This window comes from Sorex araneus, chromosome X (assembly GCF_027595985.1).
Source record: "Sorex araneus isolate mSorAra2 chromosome X, mSorAra2.pri, whole genome shotgun sequence".
Taxonomy (NCBI): Eukaryota; Metazoa; Chordata; class Mammalia; order Eulipotyphla; family Soricidae; genus Sorex; species Sorex araneus.
Window position 1 is genome coordinate 358,758,475 of NC_073313.1, and position 16,881 is coordinate 358,775,355.

Here is a 16,881-nt window from a genome sequence, read left to right on the forward strand (position 1 = left end):
GTGAGCACACACATACACGCACACACACAAGCATACACACGCACGCACACACACACACACACACACACATGCACAGGCAATTTCTTGGTGCTGGACATCACTGACTGTGTGGAGACCGCACCTAGACAACCAAGCAAACTTCCCACCAAGTCGTCGGGTGAGGCCTGGATTTGGAAGCGCGGGCAATGTAGGCCGGAGCGGGTCTCGCCCAAATGTCATGCTCCCTCATTCCCCAGCGCAGACGCAAAGTGGAGCCCCACAGGAAACCGCAGGGGACAGGCGCGGCCTGCAGAGTAGAGGCCATCCTGGGCTGGGCACCCCTGCACGCCCCCAAGTGCAGCTCCACGCAGCAGAGACACTGTTGTTCTAGCTTTGAGACGAGCACACAGGCGTGGCAAGCTCCTGCCGCTGGAACGGCATAAGGTTCCCCCAGCACCACCAGGAGTGACCCACAGCCAGGCCTGGTCCCCAAACCCCAAAGGAAAAAAAGTAACCAATAAAATAAATACACAAAATTTTAATAGATGTGGGTGCAAAATGGGATTGTCTTTGCTTATGCAAAATACTCTCAAGATAACATTAAGCACCAAATTTAAGTTTATTTTTAGAGTTCAGCTCTTCTGTTTATAAAGCCAATAAAGTACTAGACTGTCTTCTTTTGTTCCAATGACAGTAGTAATAGCAGAGGCGAAGGAAACATCTCGAGAGTTTGCCAGGGAATCAGTTGTTGTGAGGGAAGAAACTAGACTCCAGACTTTTCTCCAGGAGAAGAAACAAGGAAACCTCATACCCAGACATAAAGCTGAGAACAGCTCTCTGTACTAGCAGAAATCACAAAGAAACTGCCACCAAAAGCTGGACAACAGGCCAAAAATGTGGTTCAGTGGCAGAGTGCATCCCTCACAGGGGGGAGGCCAGGGGTTTGGTCCCTAACACCAGAAAAACTAAGCAAAAGAGGGGCCGGAGCGATAGCACAGCGGGTAGGGCGTTTGCCTTGCACGCGGCTGACCTGGGTTCGATCCCCGGCATCCCATATGGTCCCCCAAGCACTGCCAGGAGTAATTCCTGAGTGCAAAGCCAGGAGTAACCCCTGTGCATCGCTGGGTGTGACCCAAAAAGAAAAAAAAAAAAAACTAAGCAAAAGAGAACAAGAGGAAAACAAAGGCAGATGCGTACTACAGCCGCGGCCTTCTGTGTGCCGGGGTGGGGGTGTGCTAGGGACTGAGGCCAGGGCACTCGAGCACTGAGGGACAGCCCCATCAATGACCATTAGCGGTTAACTGAGGACTCAGCTCAGGCTTTGGACTGGTGAAGTGACTGTCACATACATCTTGAGACACCCAGACTGATTTTACTCAAGGGCCCTCGAAGGCCTCTCTCGAGGCTGCGAAACCATGAGCTTTCAGCCCACTCGGTCATTTCCTGTGCACAGGGAGCCCGGCCCCGGGCTGTCCCCAGCCGCCCTCTCACGCGGCAGCTGACTGCAGACAAGTGGCCTCCAGCCCCATTATCCCGGCAGCTGCCTAATGCATCTGAACCACAAAATGGGCCCCGGCTTTGCTCGCAGCCCAGCTCCGGCCTCGTAATCGGGAACAGACGGACAGCAGTCCCGGAGGTACAAAATGGATCTTTCCAGACAATTTCAAAGGCTAGTGGGGAAAGATGCAGAGGTGCTAATGGAGCGGGGACGGCTGAAACAACTTCTCCGCAGATGTGCTCTGACCAGCCACATGCGGATCAATGTGTCACGCTGAGGTAATTACAATTTATGAGTCCCTGGGAAGGCAGTGAGCAGCAGAGTCTGGCTGAAGTTAGGGGCGGAAAGCCTCCCCTCGACTGGGCTGCTTCTTTCATCCACAATGATAATAAACTAGGGCTTTTTAGAACTACCTCAGATTCGGTGAAACTTCTAACAACTTGGAATACTTTCTCTCAGACTCGAGGCTGGTATCTCCGATTTGAACAGAGGGAAAGCCAATGGTAAAACCACAATGTAAAGAAGCTATTGACTGGGAGAAAAAAAATATTAGAAAACATCCTTTTGTTTTATGTTTTGGGGCCACACGCGGCGGTGCTCAGGGCTTATTCCTGGCTCTGGACTCAGGAGTCACTCTTGGCAGTGCTCAGGGGACCATGTGGGATGCTGGGGATTGAACCTGGGTCAACTGCGTGCAAGGCAAGTGCCCAAACTGTACTATCTCTTCAGTCCTCAAATTAGAAATTTTTTTTTTTTTTTTTTGCTTTTTGGGTCACACCCAGCGATGCTCAGGGGTTACTCCTGGCTTTGCACTCAGGAACTACTCCTGGCGGTGCTTGGGGGACCATATGGGATGCCGGGGATCGAACCCGGGTCGGCCGCGTGCAAGGCCAACGCCCTACCCGCTGTGCTATCGCTCCGGCCCACAAATTAGAAATTTTTATGATCCCTAAAGTGCAGGAAACAAAAGCATATTCTGGGAGGAAATGAGTGGCAGCCAAGTGAGAAGCTCGGCACCTCTGCACGCGCCAGCATGCCTGTAAATGGGGGGCCTGTTCCAGTGGCCCCTGGAAGAGCCAAATCACCTGAAATTCACTCCAAAGCTGCTTGTGGCCTTTGGACCTAAATCAGAGTTTGCTAGAGAAGCAAGAGGGTTACACATAAGTCCGGGAGGTCCCGCCAGTATCTGAAACCGTTCTGGTTCTTGGTATCCCTGAAAGTAGACTCACTGGGTGGTTTGCCTTGCTTCATGCTTTGCGGAGTCCCCCTGGTTTAGGGCAGAGGCGCTGCTGATCTCCGCCCTCCCTACTCTCACTTTCCAGCCACGGAGGTCTAGAAGGCTGGTGAGGTACCTTTCGAGTGCTTCTGAGATAGCGTTAATGCAGTTTTAGTTAGACAAGAAACAGAAAGCCTCAGAGATGCCATAAAACCAATCCATATGGTACCAGATGGTTTTGTTCCACAAATGCTGCCCGAGGGGGGGAAAAACACATCATGAATACATAAACGGCCACTGATTTGTTTTGTTTTGGGGCCACATCTAGTAGTGCTCAGGGTTTACTTCTGGCTCTGTGCTCAGAGATCACTCCTGGCAGGGCTTGGGGGACCATGTGGGAAGCAGAGTGGAACCACACTGGCTTCGTGCAAGGCGAGTGCCCTCCCCACTACACTACCACCCCAGCCAACAGCCACTTTCCGAGTCATTTAACAAAGACTGAGCTACAGAGCAGCGATCCTCGGCCAGAGGAAGTGGCTGAGGCCCTCCTGGACAGCGGGGCCCCATCCTGGGCGACAGTGTGGGTCAAAGCTGCAGAAAACTGGGATGGGATGTGGCTCTGGTGGGCCGTGGTGCTGTCCAAAAAGCTATACTGCAGATACCCTGCAAACAAACCCCTGCACTGATTGGTTAGAATACCTCGTGGTGGGGGCCAGAGTGATATTACAGCAGGGAGGGGATTTGCCTTGCACACGGCCAACCTGGGTTCGATTCATCTGATCCCCCGAGCACTGCCAGGAATAATTTCTTAGTGCAGAGTAACCCCTGAGCATCGCCGGGTATGACCCAAAAAAAACAAAACCAAAACCAAAAACCACCTCATGATATCCAACCTTTGGGCGGACAGTCTCCAAGCATGTCAAGGGAATGGCCAGGGTCATGACTCGGAGACAGAGTGTCCCTGAGCATCCCTGGCCCGGAGGCTGCCGTCTCTGATGACTATTTCCTGTGTGGCTGTGAAGGTGATCGGGATGAAGCCTTCGGTATCGGCAGAGAGAAGGACCCAGTGGGAGTCTGTGAAGGGAAGGAAACACAGAGGCAACTCAGGATCTCTGACCTTCTTCTACAAAGGAAAAGAGGGCAAACGTGGCTTTTTGGAGGGGACGGGAAGGCTGCATTAGCTGGGAGTATCGAACCTGATTGATCGAGAGAAATCTCAGAGTCCGGGAAGGCGGAGGGCTGAGGGGGAGCATCGTGTTACACGGCGGGGTGGGGGGCGGCGGTTGACTTAGGTAGAGCTAATGGACATACATTTCCTCTCAGAGTAGACCTGTCAGCATGGGTTATGCTATGAGCTTGCTCGCAAGGGTGTATATGGAGTGTCCCTACCTTACCTAGGAACTATTAACCACTTTCTTTAGACACTTCATGAAGTTGGGAACAAGTGTTCTAGAGAAAGTTCTTTATTTTTCAGATCCTCAGCAAACGGAGCAGGAGTAGAATGGCCCAGGGAACCCTGGACATCTGCAGGTAACCTAAAGCCACCAGCATAAAACAACATATGCCTGGGGGCCGGAGAGATATAGGGCAGCGCACGGGGGCCCTTGTCTTGCACAAGGCTGGCCCAGGCTTGGTCCCTGGCCCACGAAGGAAGGAAGGAAGGAAGGAAGGAAGGAAGGAAGGAAGGAAGGAAGGAAGGAAGGAAGGAAGGAAGGAAAGAAGGAAGGAAGGAAGGAAGGAAGGAAGGAAGGAAGGAAGGAAGAAGGAAGGTAAGGAGAAGGGGAGGGAGGAAACAAAAAAGGAAGGAGGGATGGGAAGGAAGGAAGGAAGGAAGGAAGGAAGGAAGGAAGGAAGGAAGGAAGGAAGGAAGGAAGGAAGGAAGGAAGGAAGGAAAAGAGGGAAGGAGGGAGAAAGGGAAGAAAGGAAGGAGAGAAGGAGGGAGGGAAGAAGGAAGGAAGGATAGAAGGAAGGAGGGAAGGAGGGAGAGAGGGAGGGGGGACAGGAGGAGGGAGGGATGGAGGGTGAAAGAGAGAGAAAGTTGCATTGGGTGGAGCCCAGGCCTGACTCCGTCCTTCGAAGGCAGGAAACCCTCACGCCCAGGCTCCAGGGCTCCTTGAGAAAAGCTTCCGTGAGGCTGTCATGACCTTTCTGTTTCAGTGCCACAGCTGTACATGAATGAGAGTGCTGTGCCACCTCCTTGCAGTTGCTACATGTGCTTTATAACTCTTTCCTAGCTCTTTCATGCATCCATGCAGGCTTCCCGGCTAGGCTGCGATTTCTGTAAGGACACGACCTGTATTCTCCGCGTGTCCTGGTGCCCATCACGGGCCCGGGTGTACAGTGACTAGCTCATCGCCAGCGGGTGGACCGGCTCTTTTTCAAAGTTAGTAAAGGCTATGATGGAGACGGAAGAGGGAGCGGGTGTCGGCAGGGCTTCTCCCCGGGTGCACCCACCGTGCAGCATCTCGACGAGGGCGAGGCCGAAGGTCTGCTGGACGGTGCTGAGCCGCAGCTTGCCCCCGCAGAGCAGCACGGCCCTCTTCTCGGGGGCGCAGCCGCCACGGGAAGGGCTCTGCAACGAGAGAGGCAGCATTACGCGGCTGCGCGAGCCAGAGTTAACATTCCATTTCTGCGTTTCCATTTTGGGGCCACACCTGGAGAAGCCTGGGGGCCACTCCTGGCCCTGCACTCAGGAGTCATGCCTGGTAGTGCTCATGGGACCAGAGAGGACGCTGGGGATTGGGCCCAGGTTGGCTGCATGCCAGGCAGACACCCCACCTGCTGTTGCTCAGGCATCATGGAGTAAAATTTTTCTTGAGACCAAAATGTCTGAATCACTTTAAGGAATCCTATTTCTCACCACTACCAACCAGGTTTCAGTTTTAGGGTGTTTTTTTTTTTTGGGGGGGGGGGATACCCAGCATTGTTCAACATAGGGAAAGAAAATATAAGACAATTACTGCCCACCTTAACACACTTTAAAAGTCAGCAGGCTAGGGGTTGGGGCGATAGTACAGTGGGAGGGCATCTGCCTTGAATGTGGCCGACCTGGTTTCGGTCCCTGGCATCCCATAAGGTTCCCCGAGTACCATCAGGAGAAATTCCTAAGTGTAGAGCCAGGAGTAACCCCTGAGCATCACCAGGTGTGACGCAGAAAGTTAAAAAAAAAATCCGAAGGCTGGGACTGGAGAGATGGTACAGCAGGTAAGGTGTTTGCCTGGCACATGGCCAACCCAACTTTGATCCCAAGCATCCCATATGGCCCCCCAACTCCTACCAACAGTAACACCTGAGTGCAGAGCCAGAGTAAGCCTTAGCACAGCCACGTGTGGTTCCCCAAATTGAAAACTTATCAGTAGAAATTAGGGGCTGGAGTAATAATTTACTACAGCGGGTAGGGCGTTTGCCTTGAACACGGCCAACGGGGATTCGATTCCCAGCATCCCACATGGTCCTCTGAGCATCGCCAGGGGTAATTCCTGAGTGTAGAGCCAGGAATAACCCCTGTGCATTGCTGGATGTGACCCAAAAAGAAAAAAAAAATTAGGACTCCAGCGTCGAGTAGATGGCTCAAAGGGCTGGAGCACACTGGAGAGCCCAGGTTCAATCCTTGGCACAGCCTGGTAACCAAATACCAACCCAAACATGGCTCCTGAGTACTGACCCCAAAACAGTGAGAGGAAATCAGTCGATCCCCACCACGCCCCACGATTAAGCGTGTCCAAGCCTGTGTGTGACCCCAAATTCTACAACAAATGAAAGGGAAGAATAAAACCCTACATTGAGGCCAGAGAAATAGCATAGTGGGTAGGGTGTTTGCCTTGCACTCAGCCAACCTGGGTTCAATCCCCGGCATCCCATATAGTCCCCCAAGCACCGAGAGGAGTAATTTCTGAGTGCAGAGCCAGGAGTGACCCCTGAGCATCACCAGCTGTGACCTGAAAAGCAGAATAAATAAATAAATAAATAAATAAATAAATAAAAACCTACATAGGATGGTGCAGATATTTGTTTATTTTGTTTTGGGGCCACAAATGCAATGCTCAGGTGTTAATGTTCCGATCTATGCATTAAAACTGTCTGGGTGGCTATAACCTGTCTCCTAACTCTGACTGATGCAATACACCTGCACTGGATCTGGAACAGGTTTACACCATCAATTAATATTTTTAAAAACAGGGCCGGAGCAATAGTATAATAGGTTTGCCTTAAGCGGCTGACCCGGGTTCAATCCCTGGCATCCCATATGGTCCCCAAGCACCACCAGGAGTATTTCCTGAGTGCAGAGTATTTCCTGAGTGCAGAGCCAGTAAACCCTAAGCATTGCTGGGTGTGACCCAAAAAGCAAAATTAATTAATTAATTAATTAATTAAATTAAAAAAAAAAACGGTTTTTCCCAAACACAAGCTGGCAGAATGAGTATACTTGCATTCATTTTTTTTTTTTTTTGCTTTTTGAGTCACACCCGGCGATGCACAGGGATTACTCCTGGTTCTACACTCAGGAATTACTCCTGGCGGTGATCAGGGGACCATATGGGATGCTGGGAATCAAACCCGGGTCGACCGTGTGCAAGGCAAACGCCCTACCCGCTGTGCTATCACTCCAGCCCCGCATTAATTTTTTCAATGAATAAATCACTTGATAAATCATGGTGTAGAACCAGAGAGAGCTCAAGGGGCTGAGCGCCTGCCTGACACACAGGAAGCCCGGGTTCAACGCCCACCACTTCCTGTTCCCCCAAGCATCACCGGGATGGCCCTAAGTGCAGAGATGAGAGCTGTCCCCAAGAACTGCTGGGTGTGTCCCCCCCACTAAAAATAAAATCCCAAAGTCAAAAATATGGTGTATATTGGTAGGTGTGCCCATCTGGCTGGCAGGCAGGCATTAACATGCCTATACCAAATATCAATGACATTCAATTAAAACACTATCTCTTTTCTTCCCTTTATTTTCTTCTGTTCTGGGGGCCACACCTGGCAATGCCCAGGACTTACTGCTGACTGTGTGCTCAGGGACCATGCTTGCCAGGGTCAGGGAACCTCTGAGCGCCGGGGATGGAACCCAGATCAGCCGCAGGCAAGGCAAGCACCTTCCCCCCGTACTGTCGCTCCAGCCCCACACCATCTTTTCTCTTAGAGCACCCACTGGCTCCAGGAGCCTCTCCATGCACAGTGGTGGCTCAGAGAAGTTACCTGGCAAGTGATGTGAACGTATGGCAGATCCCGAGAGAGCGGGTACACGGGAGAGGGTCGCTTCCCGTTAAGCAAAGAACCCGCGAGCTCGGAAAGGCATTGCTGTACTTGGGTCAGCTTCCAAGACAACGCGTCCATTTCCTTGGAGAGCTGCCAAGGGTCCTGCACAGTCTTTACTGGAGGCAGATCGGGTGGTTCTGGAGGGCTGATGGGGTCTGGCGTGCTGGTGGCCCGGGGAAGGGTTCCTAAGTGGTTATTCGGGTTAGCATCCAGCGTTTCTAGGACGGCAGAGTCGTCGCAGATGCCAGCTGGGGGACTCTTGATTTCTTTAATGAGGGTGCTTCCAGGCTTTCTGCTCGGATCAGCTGTTAGTAAGAGCTCTCTATTTTGGTGACAAAAATCTGGAGGCCGACTTGGCTTCCTTCCATCTGCTGTCTCAAAAAGCATGTTGGAAGGGTTCTGGCTTTCGCTCAGGGCATCTGAAAATTCTTCCAGCGTGACTTCTCGAACAACCAAACGGAAGACATACTGTTCAGACTTGGAAGAAGGAAGGAAAGTGGAATCAGCGGCATTTGGCTTTCCTACCAAAATTAATAACAATTTATCTGTCAAGAAACATATGCCTTTGGGTCTTTCGCTACTCTCTAATTGAATCTTCTGGATGTTTGGCATAAAGGAGGGAACGACAGAATAGATAAAAATCATATTGTAAGTATTCGAAGCCACTGCCACAAGCTGGGCTTTAAGATTGAACGCGATTAGATCAGGTACCAGAATGCCCGGAATGGGAACTTTTCTGGTTCTGGTCACATCCTTCTTGAAGGTCACCAGGACCAAATGCGAAGAATCCAGGCCCGTTCCTGTCACACAGTTCTTTTCTCTCAGAAAGATAAGAGAACTCCCCTCCGACCAAGACGGTTTGAAGCGTACATGAGTCAGGTCCACCAGATCCGAGAAGTGAGACCCAGGAGTCAGGAACATTTCAGGCTTTGTTCCGGAAGCATCCGCCTCCTTCCCCGCAGAAGGTGCTCCTTCACCAACTGGCAGGGCAGAGGGGCAAGTGTCGTCACTGCTGGTCCGTACGCCCAAAGACGCTGACGCGTGTAAGCCACAGATCTTACCTAGGGGCAGCTCGGTGGCTAAGATGACCTGTGTGTCCACAGTGGCGCTGATGCAGCATACGGAGCTGTCCACGTCCACCGCGGGGGAGAAGGAGCACGGGTGCAGAGTCTTCTGAGCGCTGTCCCAAATGTACGAATGCAGGCTACTGTCCACCGCCACCACCAGCCTGAGGCCGTCCTGGGTCCAGCACGCACAGTGAATGGGGCCCGGGGCGCCGATGTCAGCCCGGACCCGGGCGCTGTCACGGTGAATGTTATGGAACACCGAGACGTCCCGAGCCGTGAGCACTGTGAGGACGGCGCAGTGCGGGTGCCACACGCAGCCCCGGGGCAGGATGGGCATGGAGGTTCTGATCTCACAGCACTGAGACATCAGCCACTTGCTTTTCTCTGCCGGGCGGGGACTCAGCTGCCAAACCGTCACGTGCTTCTGATGCTGAACGGCGAGCAGGGCGGAGGTGTCGGCCACAGCCTGGGGGGCCCAGGACACCCCTGCCACGTGCTCAAACTGTCCGATGGCCTTTGAGCTCCCGAACTTGACCTCTCCCCTGTGAAGCTGCAAATCGATCAGGACCACCTGATGTCCATCTGTCCAGGCAAGGCCATGAATGGGGTGGACGGCTTGATGTAAGGCGTTCAGCCCCGTCCTGGGCAGTGTTCCTTTGCCCAACTCCATCCTTCCTGGTAAAGGTTCTCTGGAATAATCAAGCAGGGAAGTTAGAGCACAGGGATTTAATTAGATCCATAATGCAGAACATTTTATAAGACTATTCACTGGTTCCTCACAGGTTACTGTAGAACAGTTCACATGACAACCAACAGGCTCCTAACAGGTTAATTCTGAGAGGGGCCAGAAGGACAGGGCAGATTTGGTCGACAGAGGGGTTGACAAGAAAATGCAATGTATAAGCTATGATGGGTCTTGAATTGGGAATATAAACCGCCGGTAGGGTATTTGCCTTGCAAGCGGCCGACCCGGGTTCGATTCCTCCGTCCCTCTTGGAGAGCCCGGCAAGCTACCAAGAGTATCCTGCCCGCACAGCAGAGCCTGGCAAGCTACCCATGGCGTATTCAATATGCCAAAAACAGTAACAAGTCTCACAATGGAGACGTTACTGGTGCCCGCTCGAGCAAATCGATGTGCAACAGGATGACAGGGACAGTGACTTTAAAAAAAAAACAAATGGTGAGGGAGTCATATGCGGTGATATCCAGGGTTTACTTTTGGCTCTATGCCCAGGGATCATTCCTGCTGGGACTCAGTGAACAATAAGAGGTGCTGAGGATTAAGTCTGGGCTGTCCACGTGCAAGGCAAGTGCCCTACCCACTGCGCTATCTCTCCAGCCCTGGCGCTGCACACTTTCAGCAGCCACCAATGGTGAGTGTGTGAGCATGAGTCAGAGCTGTGGGCAACACCCAAACCCACAGTCATCACAGCAGCCACAAAAAGGGATGGGGCAAATGGCCATCCGTATGGGAACAAAAACCAAGGATGCTCTCTGAGTACTGTTACTGAAAGAAATCTCCCTCTTAAGGATCTGGAATTGACAAGGTGGAAGATCTAATATGCTTTTATGAAAAACAAGTTCAAATCTCCATATCTGCATACGTGCTCATGTATATTTATAAGGGGATGCTGGTGGGAAAAAAAAAGACACAAGGTAAATCGGGGCCAGAGCGATAGTACAGCAGGGAAGATGTTCGCCTTGCATGTGGCCAACCCAGGTTGGATCCCTGGCATCCCATATGGTCGCCCAAGCACCGCCAGGAGTAATTCCTGAGTGCAGAGCCAGGAGTAACCCCTGAGCATAAAAAGCCAAAAAAAAAAAAAGAGAGAGAGAGAGAGAGAGAGAGAGAGAGAGAGAGAGAGATAAATAAAGCAAAACATTCCGTGCAGCTAATGAGAGGGCTGAGGCGGGATAAGGGGTAAAGGAGCAGCCCCTCCTCTGGATCGCGGAGGACGAGTCTGGCAGCACTCACTCTGCCTGCACCCACCTCTCAACCTGAGATGTATAATTTCTCTCTAAATAACTTAAAATATAAAAATTACAGATGTATAAGTTCTCCTGTTTCTTCTAAATAAAAGTAACCTGGGGCTGGAGAGATAGTACAGCGGGTAGGGCATTTGCCTTGCACACGGCCGACCTGGGTTCGATTCACAGCATCCTATATAGTCCCCCCTGAGCACCGCCAGGAGTAATTCCTGAGTGCAGAGCCAGGAGTAACCCCTGTGCATCGCCAGGTGTGACCCAAAAAGAAAAAAACAAATAAACAAACTATTCTGCTTCACTAAAAAAAAAAAAACCAAAGATTGTTTTCTGGAGCTGGAGACATGGCTGGCAGGCCGGACACCCAGCTTCACTGGCCGGCACTGTATGGTCCCTGAGCACTGCCAGGAGTGACCCCAGGCACAGAGCTGGGACACCCATCAGATGTGGCCCAAGCCTCCTCCCCCCCACACAAACTTTTATAATAATCATGTATTCTAATCCATTTGTAATTAATTAGAAATGAAAGGGGCTGGAGAGATAGTATAGTGGGTAGGGCGTCTGCCCTACAATATGGCCCCCCAAACCCTGCCAGGAATAATGTCTTGAGGGTAGAGCCAGGAGTAACCCCTGAACATTGCCAGGTGTGGCCCTGAACCAAACATAACCGAACAGAAAAGTAAAGAACACTTTTATAAAGAACACTTACAGGCCAAAAATTAAAGACAAACTTCCTAATTTAAAATGCCCAAAGGAAAAAAAAATAAATAAAATAAAATGCCCAAAGAATATCAATAGATACTTCATAGAACCCTATGATGATCAACATCTTAGCCTCAATACTTATCAAATAATTGTCTAATCTTTGCAATGTCCACTTATTCACTTTTTCTCTTAACCCACCCTAAACTGACTCCAGTTCCATCTCTTTTCCAAAGCAACCCATTAGTGGCATCCATGTCCCAGTATCCAATTTTCAAACCCTCTTTTACCCAGTCAAAAGTGTAGTGTGCAAAACCAGAACTTGAAAGGTCAAACTTCAGACTCTAAATCCAAAGAAATGCATCTGTTACCAAACTAACTGCCTGGTGATGTGCTTTTATCCCCAATTTGTTTCTTACCCTTCTGTCAGTTTTGCCTGTGTTCTTAGTCTTGTACTGAAAGGAACAGTCTGTTAGGTTTCTGCACATCTATAGATTAAGTGGTCCCGCAGTGGCTGCTAAATGGACAGGTCCCCTGCCATCACTAATGAAGGAGAGTGCCATCTCTAAGCCACAGGCCTTATGTAATATATGATTTTCCTTAATATCTACTTATGCATTTTAAAAAGACTTTTATTTGATAAATAATGCATGATACATTTTCCTGGGTTGAGAAAATTCCTAATGGGCTAATATCTCAAAGGCAATTTATATGATATGTTTTAGGCTGTCCAAGTCAGTAGGTCACTGAGGGTGTGTCCGGTCTATGGTGGCAGAGAAATCATTTGTGAATAAGAGAAAGAAAAAAACATAAAGAAGGTGCTGAGGTATTTTAGAATTAACTAGTATTCCCATCTTCAGTAACAAGTAGAAATTTGGTATACTCGTCTCAGAAACTAAGCAACAGCTACAAAAATCTGGCTCAATACTTTCCATTCCTGTCCTAAAGGAGGTTCTGCCCACCTCACCCTCTTCAGAAAGGCGGGACAAAGTGGTCTGTACGCTTCTCACGGGGCCTGGGTGCTATGTGACAGGGCAGAATTACTTTAAAGGAAAAATACAGGCCAGAGAGATAGTACTGTGGGTAAGGAACTTCTTTGCATGTATTCAACCCAAGTTTGATCCCCAGCACCCCACATAGTCCCCCAAGTTCCTGCCTGGAGTGATCCTTGAATAGATCCAGGACTAAGCCCTGAGCACTGCCAGGTATGGCCCCACCCTGCCAAAAAAGAAAGAAAACCACATCTCTCTCTTTTTTTTTTTTTTCGCTTTTTTCATCACCCCCAGCTGTGCTCAGGGGTACTCCTGGCTCTGCACTCAGGAATTACTCCTGGCGGTGCTTGGGGGACCATTTGGGATGCCAGGGATTGAACCCGGGTTGGACACATGCAAGGCAAATGCCCTACCCACTGTACTCATATGCTCCAGCCCCACATCTCATCATTTTGCTCTTCTGCTCAAATGTTTCTAATGAGTATCTCTCTCCATACATAAAAGCAGCTCTTTCAAAATGTCCTTAGCAAGTTATTCTTATTGAACTTTTTTTTTAACCACACCCAGCTAGGCCCAAGGCTTACTCCTGGTTCTGTTCTCAGGGGTCACTCCTGATGATGCTTGGGGAACCATATGGGGTTCCAGGAATCAAACCAAATTTGGCCGGGTGCAAGGCAAGCACCCTGATCATATACTATCACTCTGGACCCTTTTAATTTTTTTAATTATAATGTTTTTGGTTTGGGGCCACAGCTTACACTGCTTGGGGCTTCCACTAGCTGGCTGATTGGAGGACCATGCAGTGTTGGTGAGCGAACAGAACCCAGAGTTCCCACATGCGAAGTCTGTGCTCCAGCTCTTTGAGCTGCATGCCCAGTCCTCAGCAAGTCACTGAAAATCTTAGTAATTCAATATTGATAAACCTTCCCCATCTTGGGGCTGGAGCGATAGCACAGCAGGTAGGGCGTTTGCCTTGCATGTGGCCGACCCGGGTTCAAATCCCAGCATCCCATATGGTCCCCTGAGCACCGCCAGGGGTAATTCCTGAGTGCAGAGCCAGGAGTAACCCCTGTGCATCGCCAGGTGTGACCCAAAAAGCAAAAAAAAAAAAAAAAAAAAAAAACCTTCCCCACCTTAACTCCCTGATCATAAAGGGTCTGCTAAGAAAATTGAGATTTGGAGGAACCAGTACACAGCGCCAGGCAATGTGCAGAATGGACTGGAGGAAGAAAAAATTTGGCAAATCTAATAAGAGGCTCTGAAACAGTGTGAGGGTCACAATGGGAAAATGAGCCAATCTGTAGTGACTTCAGTAGATAAAAAGGGGTAATGTTGCATTTAGGAATTTTTCTTTTTTTCTGTTTTTGGGCAACACCTGGTGATGCTCAGGGGTCACTCCTGGCTCTGCAATCAGGATTTACTTCAGGCAGCACTTGGGGGGACCATAAGAGATGCTGGGGATCAAACCTGGCCTCTACTTGAGCTATTTCTAGGAAATAATTCAGGATTATTTCTAAGGGGCTGGAGAGAATACAGCAGAGAGTTGCCTCTTCAAGCGGCCAACCTGGGTTCGATTGCCAGCACCTCTTATGGCTCCGAAGCACTGCCGGGAGTGATCTCTGAGCAGAGCCAGAAGCCTTGACCACTACCAGGGTGGTGTGTCCCCCAATCCTCCAAAAAAGATTATTTTCTAAGGTAGGTCAATGAATAATGTTATCAGCGAGGCTGTGAGTAGTGAAGAAGGAAGAACTGAGGAGAACATGTCCATTTTTAGTTTGGGGATTTTGTTTCATGGCCTCCCCAGTGGCTCTGGGGGTGCCAGGCGGAACAAACTATCCATCCAACTCAAGGGCATGTGGTGAAGCCATTTGAACTCGCCCCTCAGGCCCTAGTTTGGGAAATTGTTGAGCTACTATGTTGGAGCATAGGCCAAAGAAGAATGTGTGGTGTCTGATAAATTTACCAGCAGACAGGCCTCATTTAGAAGTTTAGGGACTGCAGGGCTGGAGCAATAGCACAGCAGGTAGGGCGTTTGCCTTGCACGCGGCCGACCCGGGTTCGATTCCCAGCATCCCATATGGTCCTCTGAGCACCGCCAGGAGTGATTCCTTAGTGCAGAGCCAGGAATAACCCCAGTGCAGAGCCAGGTGTGACCCCCCCCAAAAAAAAAAGTCTAGGGACTGCAGAGACAGCTCACGGGCCTTGGGCATGCTTTCTAAGCAGGGGCCAGCTCTGGTGCCCAGCACCATGAAGACTAGGCCACCCACCACCCCAGGGACAGAGCTGGGCCAGCCCCAAGTGGGTGTGGCCCAACCCCCTCTACACAAAAAACCTTGGAGATGTCTAGGGGGCAGACACCACCTTAGACTGAGAAAATATCTGGGAGTCACTAGCGTAGTAATTAGCGCCAGAGCAGAGCAGAGCAGAGCGCTGATGCAAAGGGCCAGGACTCAAAAGGAGGACTGAAATAATATTCCGGGTTTTCCCAAGTAGTTTGGATATTAAAACTTTTCCCATTTGGGGGCCGGAGCGATAGTCCAGCGGGTAGGGCACTTGCCTTGCACGTGGTCAACCCAGGTTCTATCCCGGGCATCCCAGAGGGTCCCCTGGGCACCGCCAGGAGTGATTCCTGAGTGCAGAGGCAGGAGTTATCCTCGAGCAACGCCCGGTGTGGCATCATCATCATCATCATCATCATCATCATCATTAATAATAAAGAACTATTCATCCAAAGAAAAGTCTGATTCTCTTTGCCGGGGTGTTTCTCAGTGCGGCCTTGGTTAAGCTTTTCCAGCCACACTGCCCGGCTTCCCGTGCCCGTTCCCACTTCACACCGGCGGCTGCCGAGGCACCCTGAAAGTTGCAGCTATTATTTGCAGAAGCCGGGGACCAGTCACTCCACGAACGCGCATCCGCTCCCCGCCCCGTCGCGACCCTGCTGGTCCTCATCCGGCCTCGGGATCAAGGTCTTCCTTCCTTTGGACAGATCCTTAGAGGAGATCCCAGGAGGGTCCCATGGGGGGCGCACCGGAACCTCCCCTCGCCGCCACCCCCAACTCGTGTCCTGCACCAGCCCCACACCTGCGGGCCCCCCACGCACTCCTCCCGTCCTCTCATGAGGGGGCTCTGGACTCTTCCCCCGCCCAGAGACGGTCCCTGCACCTCTTTCCCGAGCACACAACGCCTCCCCGCGCGGGCCAGGCAGTAGAGACAAGATACCTTCCGTCTCACTGCGACCAGACACTCAGTCTCCGCGCGGCCGCCCCGCCTCACGCTCTCGGAGCCCAGCCCCAGGGGCTACCGGAAGTATCGGCTCCGACGCCCCGGATTGGCCAGCGGTGGCCCGGCAAGCGGAGCGAGAGTGCCCTCTATTGGTTCTCTCGGATATCATGCGCGGATGGGTCCTTCCCACTGGCCAATGAGCGCCAGCTTTTTCGCACGGATTTCTGGGCATTGTAGTCTCCGTGCCCCTTCGGGGACCGTACTCCCGCCGCCGCAATTTCTCCCTTCGGTAAGAGTTTAGTAACCTGTCACTGACGATATTGTAAAATTGTAAATCACGGGGAATAAATAAAATGTAAAAAATAGAACAATAAAAACTAGGCTTAGCATTTAAAAAAAGATTATTGTGGGAGTCCGAACGCTAGTACAGCAGGTAGGGCGCTTGCCTCGCGTGCGCGTAGACGACCCAGATTCGATCTCCAGCACAAACCGCATATGTTCCGCGGGGCACTTCCAGGAGTGATCCCTGAGCACAAAGCCAGGATGTAAGCCCTGAGCAACGGTGGGTGTGGTGCAAACAAACAAACAAAACTTATTTTGAACAAAAATTAGGTTCAGCACCTTTCTCACTTCCCATTTCTCATTTCCCACTTCTCATTGCAAGTTTAAAAAGGAGTCTTAGGGCATTCTATGTGCCCCTCCGCCCCCGCACGCCCCCCCCCCCCAGCACCGCCAGGAGTAATTTAAACATTAACTCCAGGAGCATCACCAAGTGTTGTCCAAAGAAAGTCACTGTCATCCCATTGCTCATGGATTTGCTTGAGCAGGCACCAGTAACGTCTCCATTGTGAGACTTGTTACTGTTTGGGGCATATGGAATACGCCACGGGTAACTTGTCAGGCTCTGCAGTGAGGGGGAGATACTCTGGATAGCTTGCCGGGCTCTCTGAGCTGGGTGGAAGAATC

At 50.9% G+C, this 16,881-nt stretch overlaps 1 protein-coding gene across 1 annotated transcript; it reads right to left on the reverse strand.

Annotated features, from left to right (window-relative positions):
• Positions 1 to 516: 516 nt before the first annotated feature.
• Positions 517 to 15,972, reverse strand: WDCP (WD repeat and coiled coil containing). Its single transcript, XM_004609395.2, has 4 exons — positions 15,913 to 15,972; positions 7,890 to 9,705; positions 5,148 to 5,265; positions 517 to 3,767 (listed from the first exon to the last, which is right to left on the reverse strand). Exons 2-4 carry the CDS (start codon positions 9,684 to 9,686, stop codon positions 3,631 to 3,633), a joined length of 2,052 nt encoding a protein of 683 aa, XP_004609452.2. The 5' UTR covers positions 9,687 to 9,705; positions 15,913 to 15,972; the 3' UTR covers positions 517 to 3,630.
• Between the last annotated feature and the right edge of the window lie 909 nt (positions 15,973 to 16,881).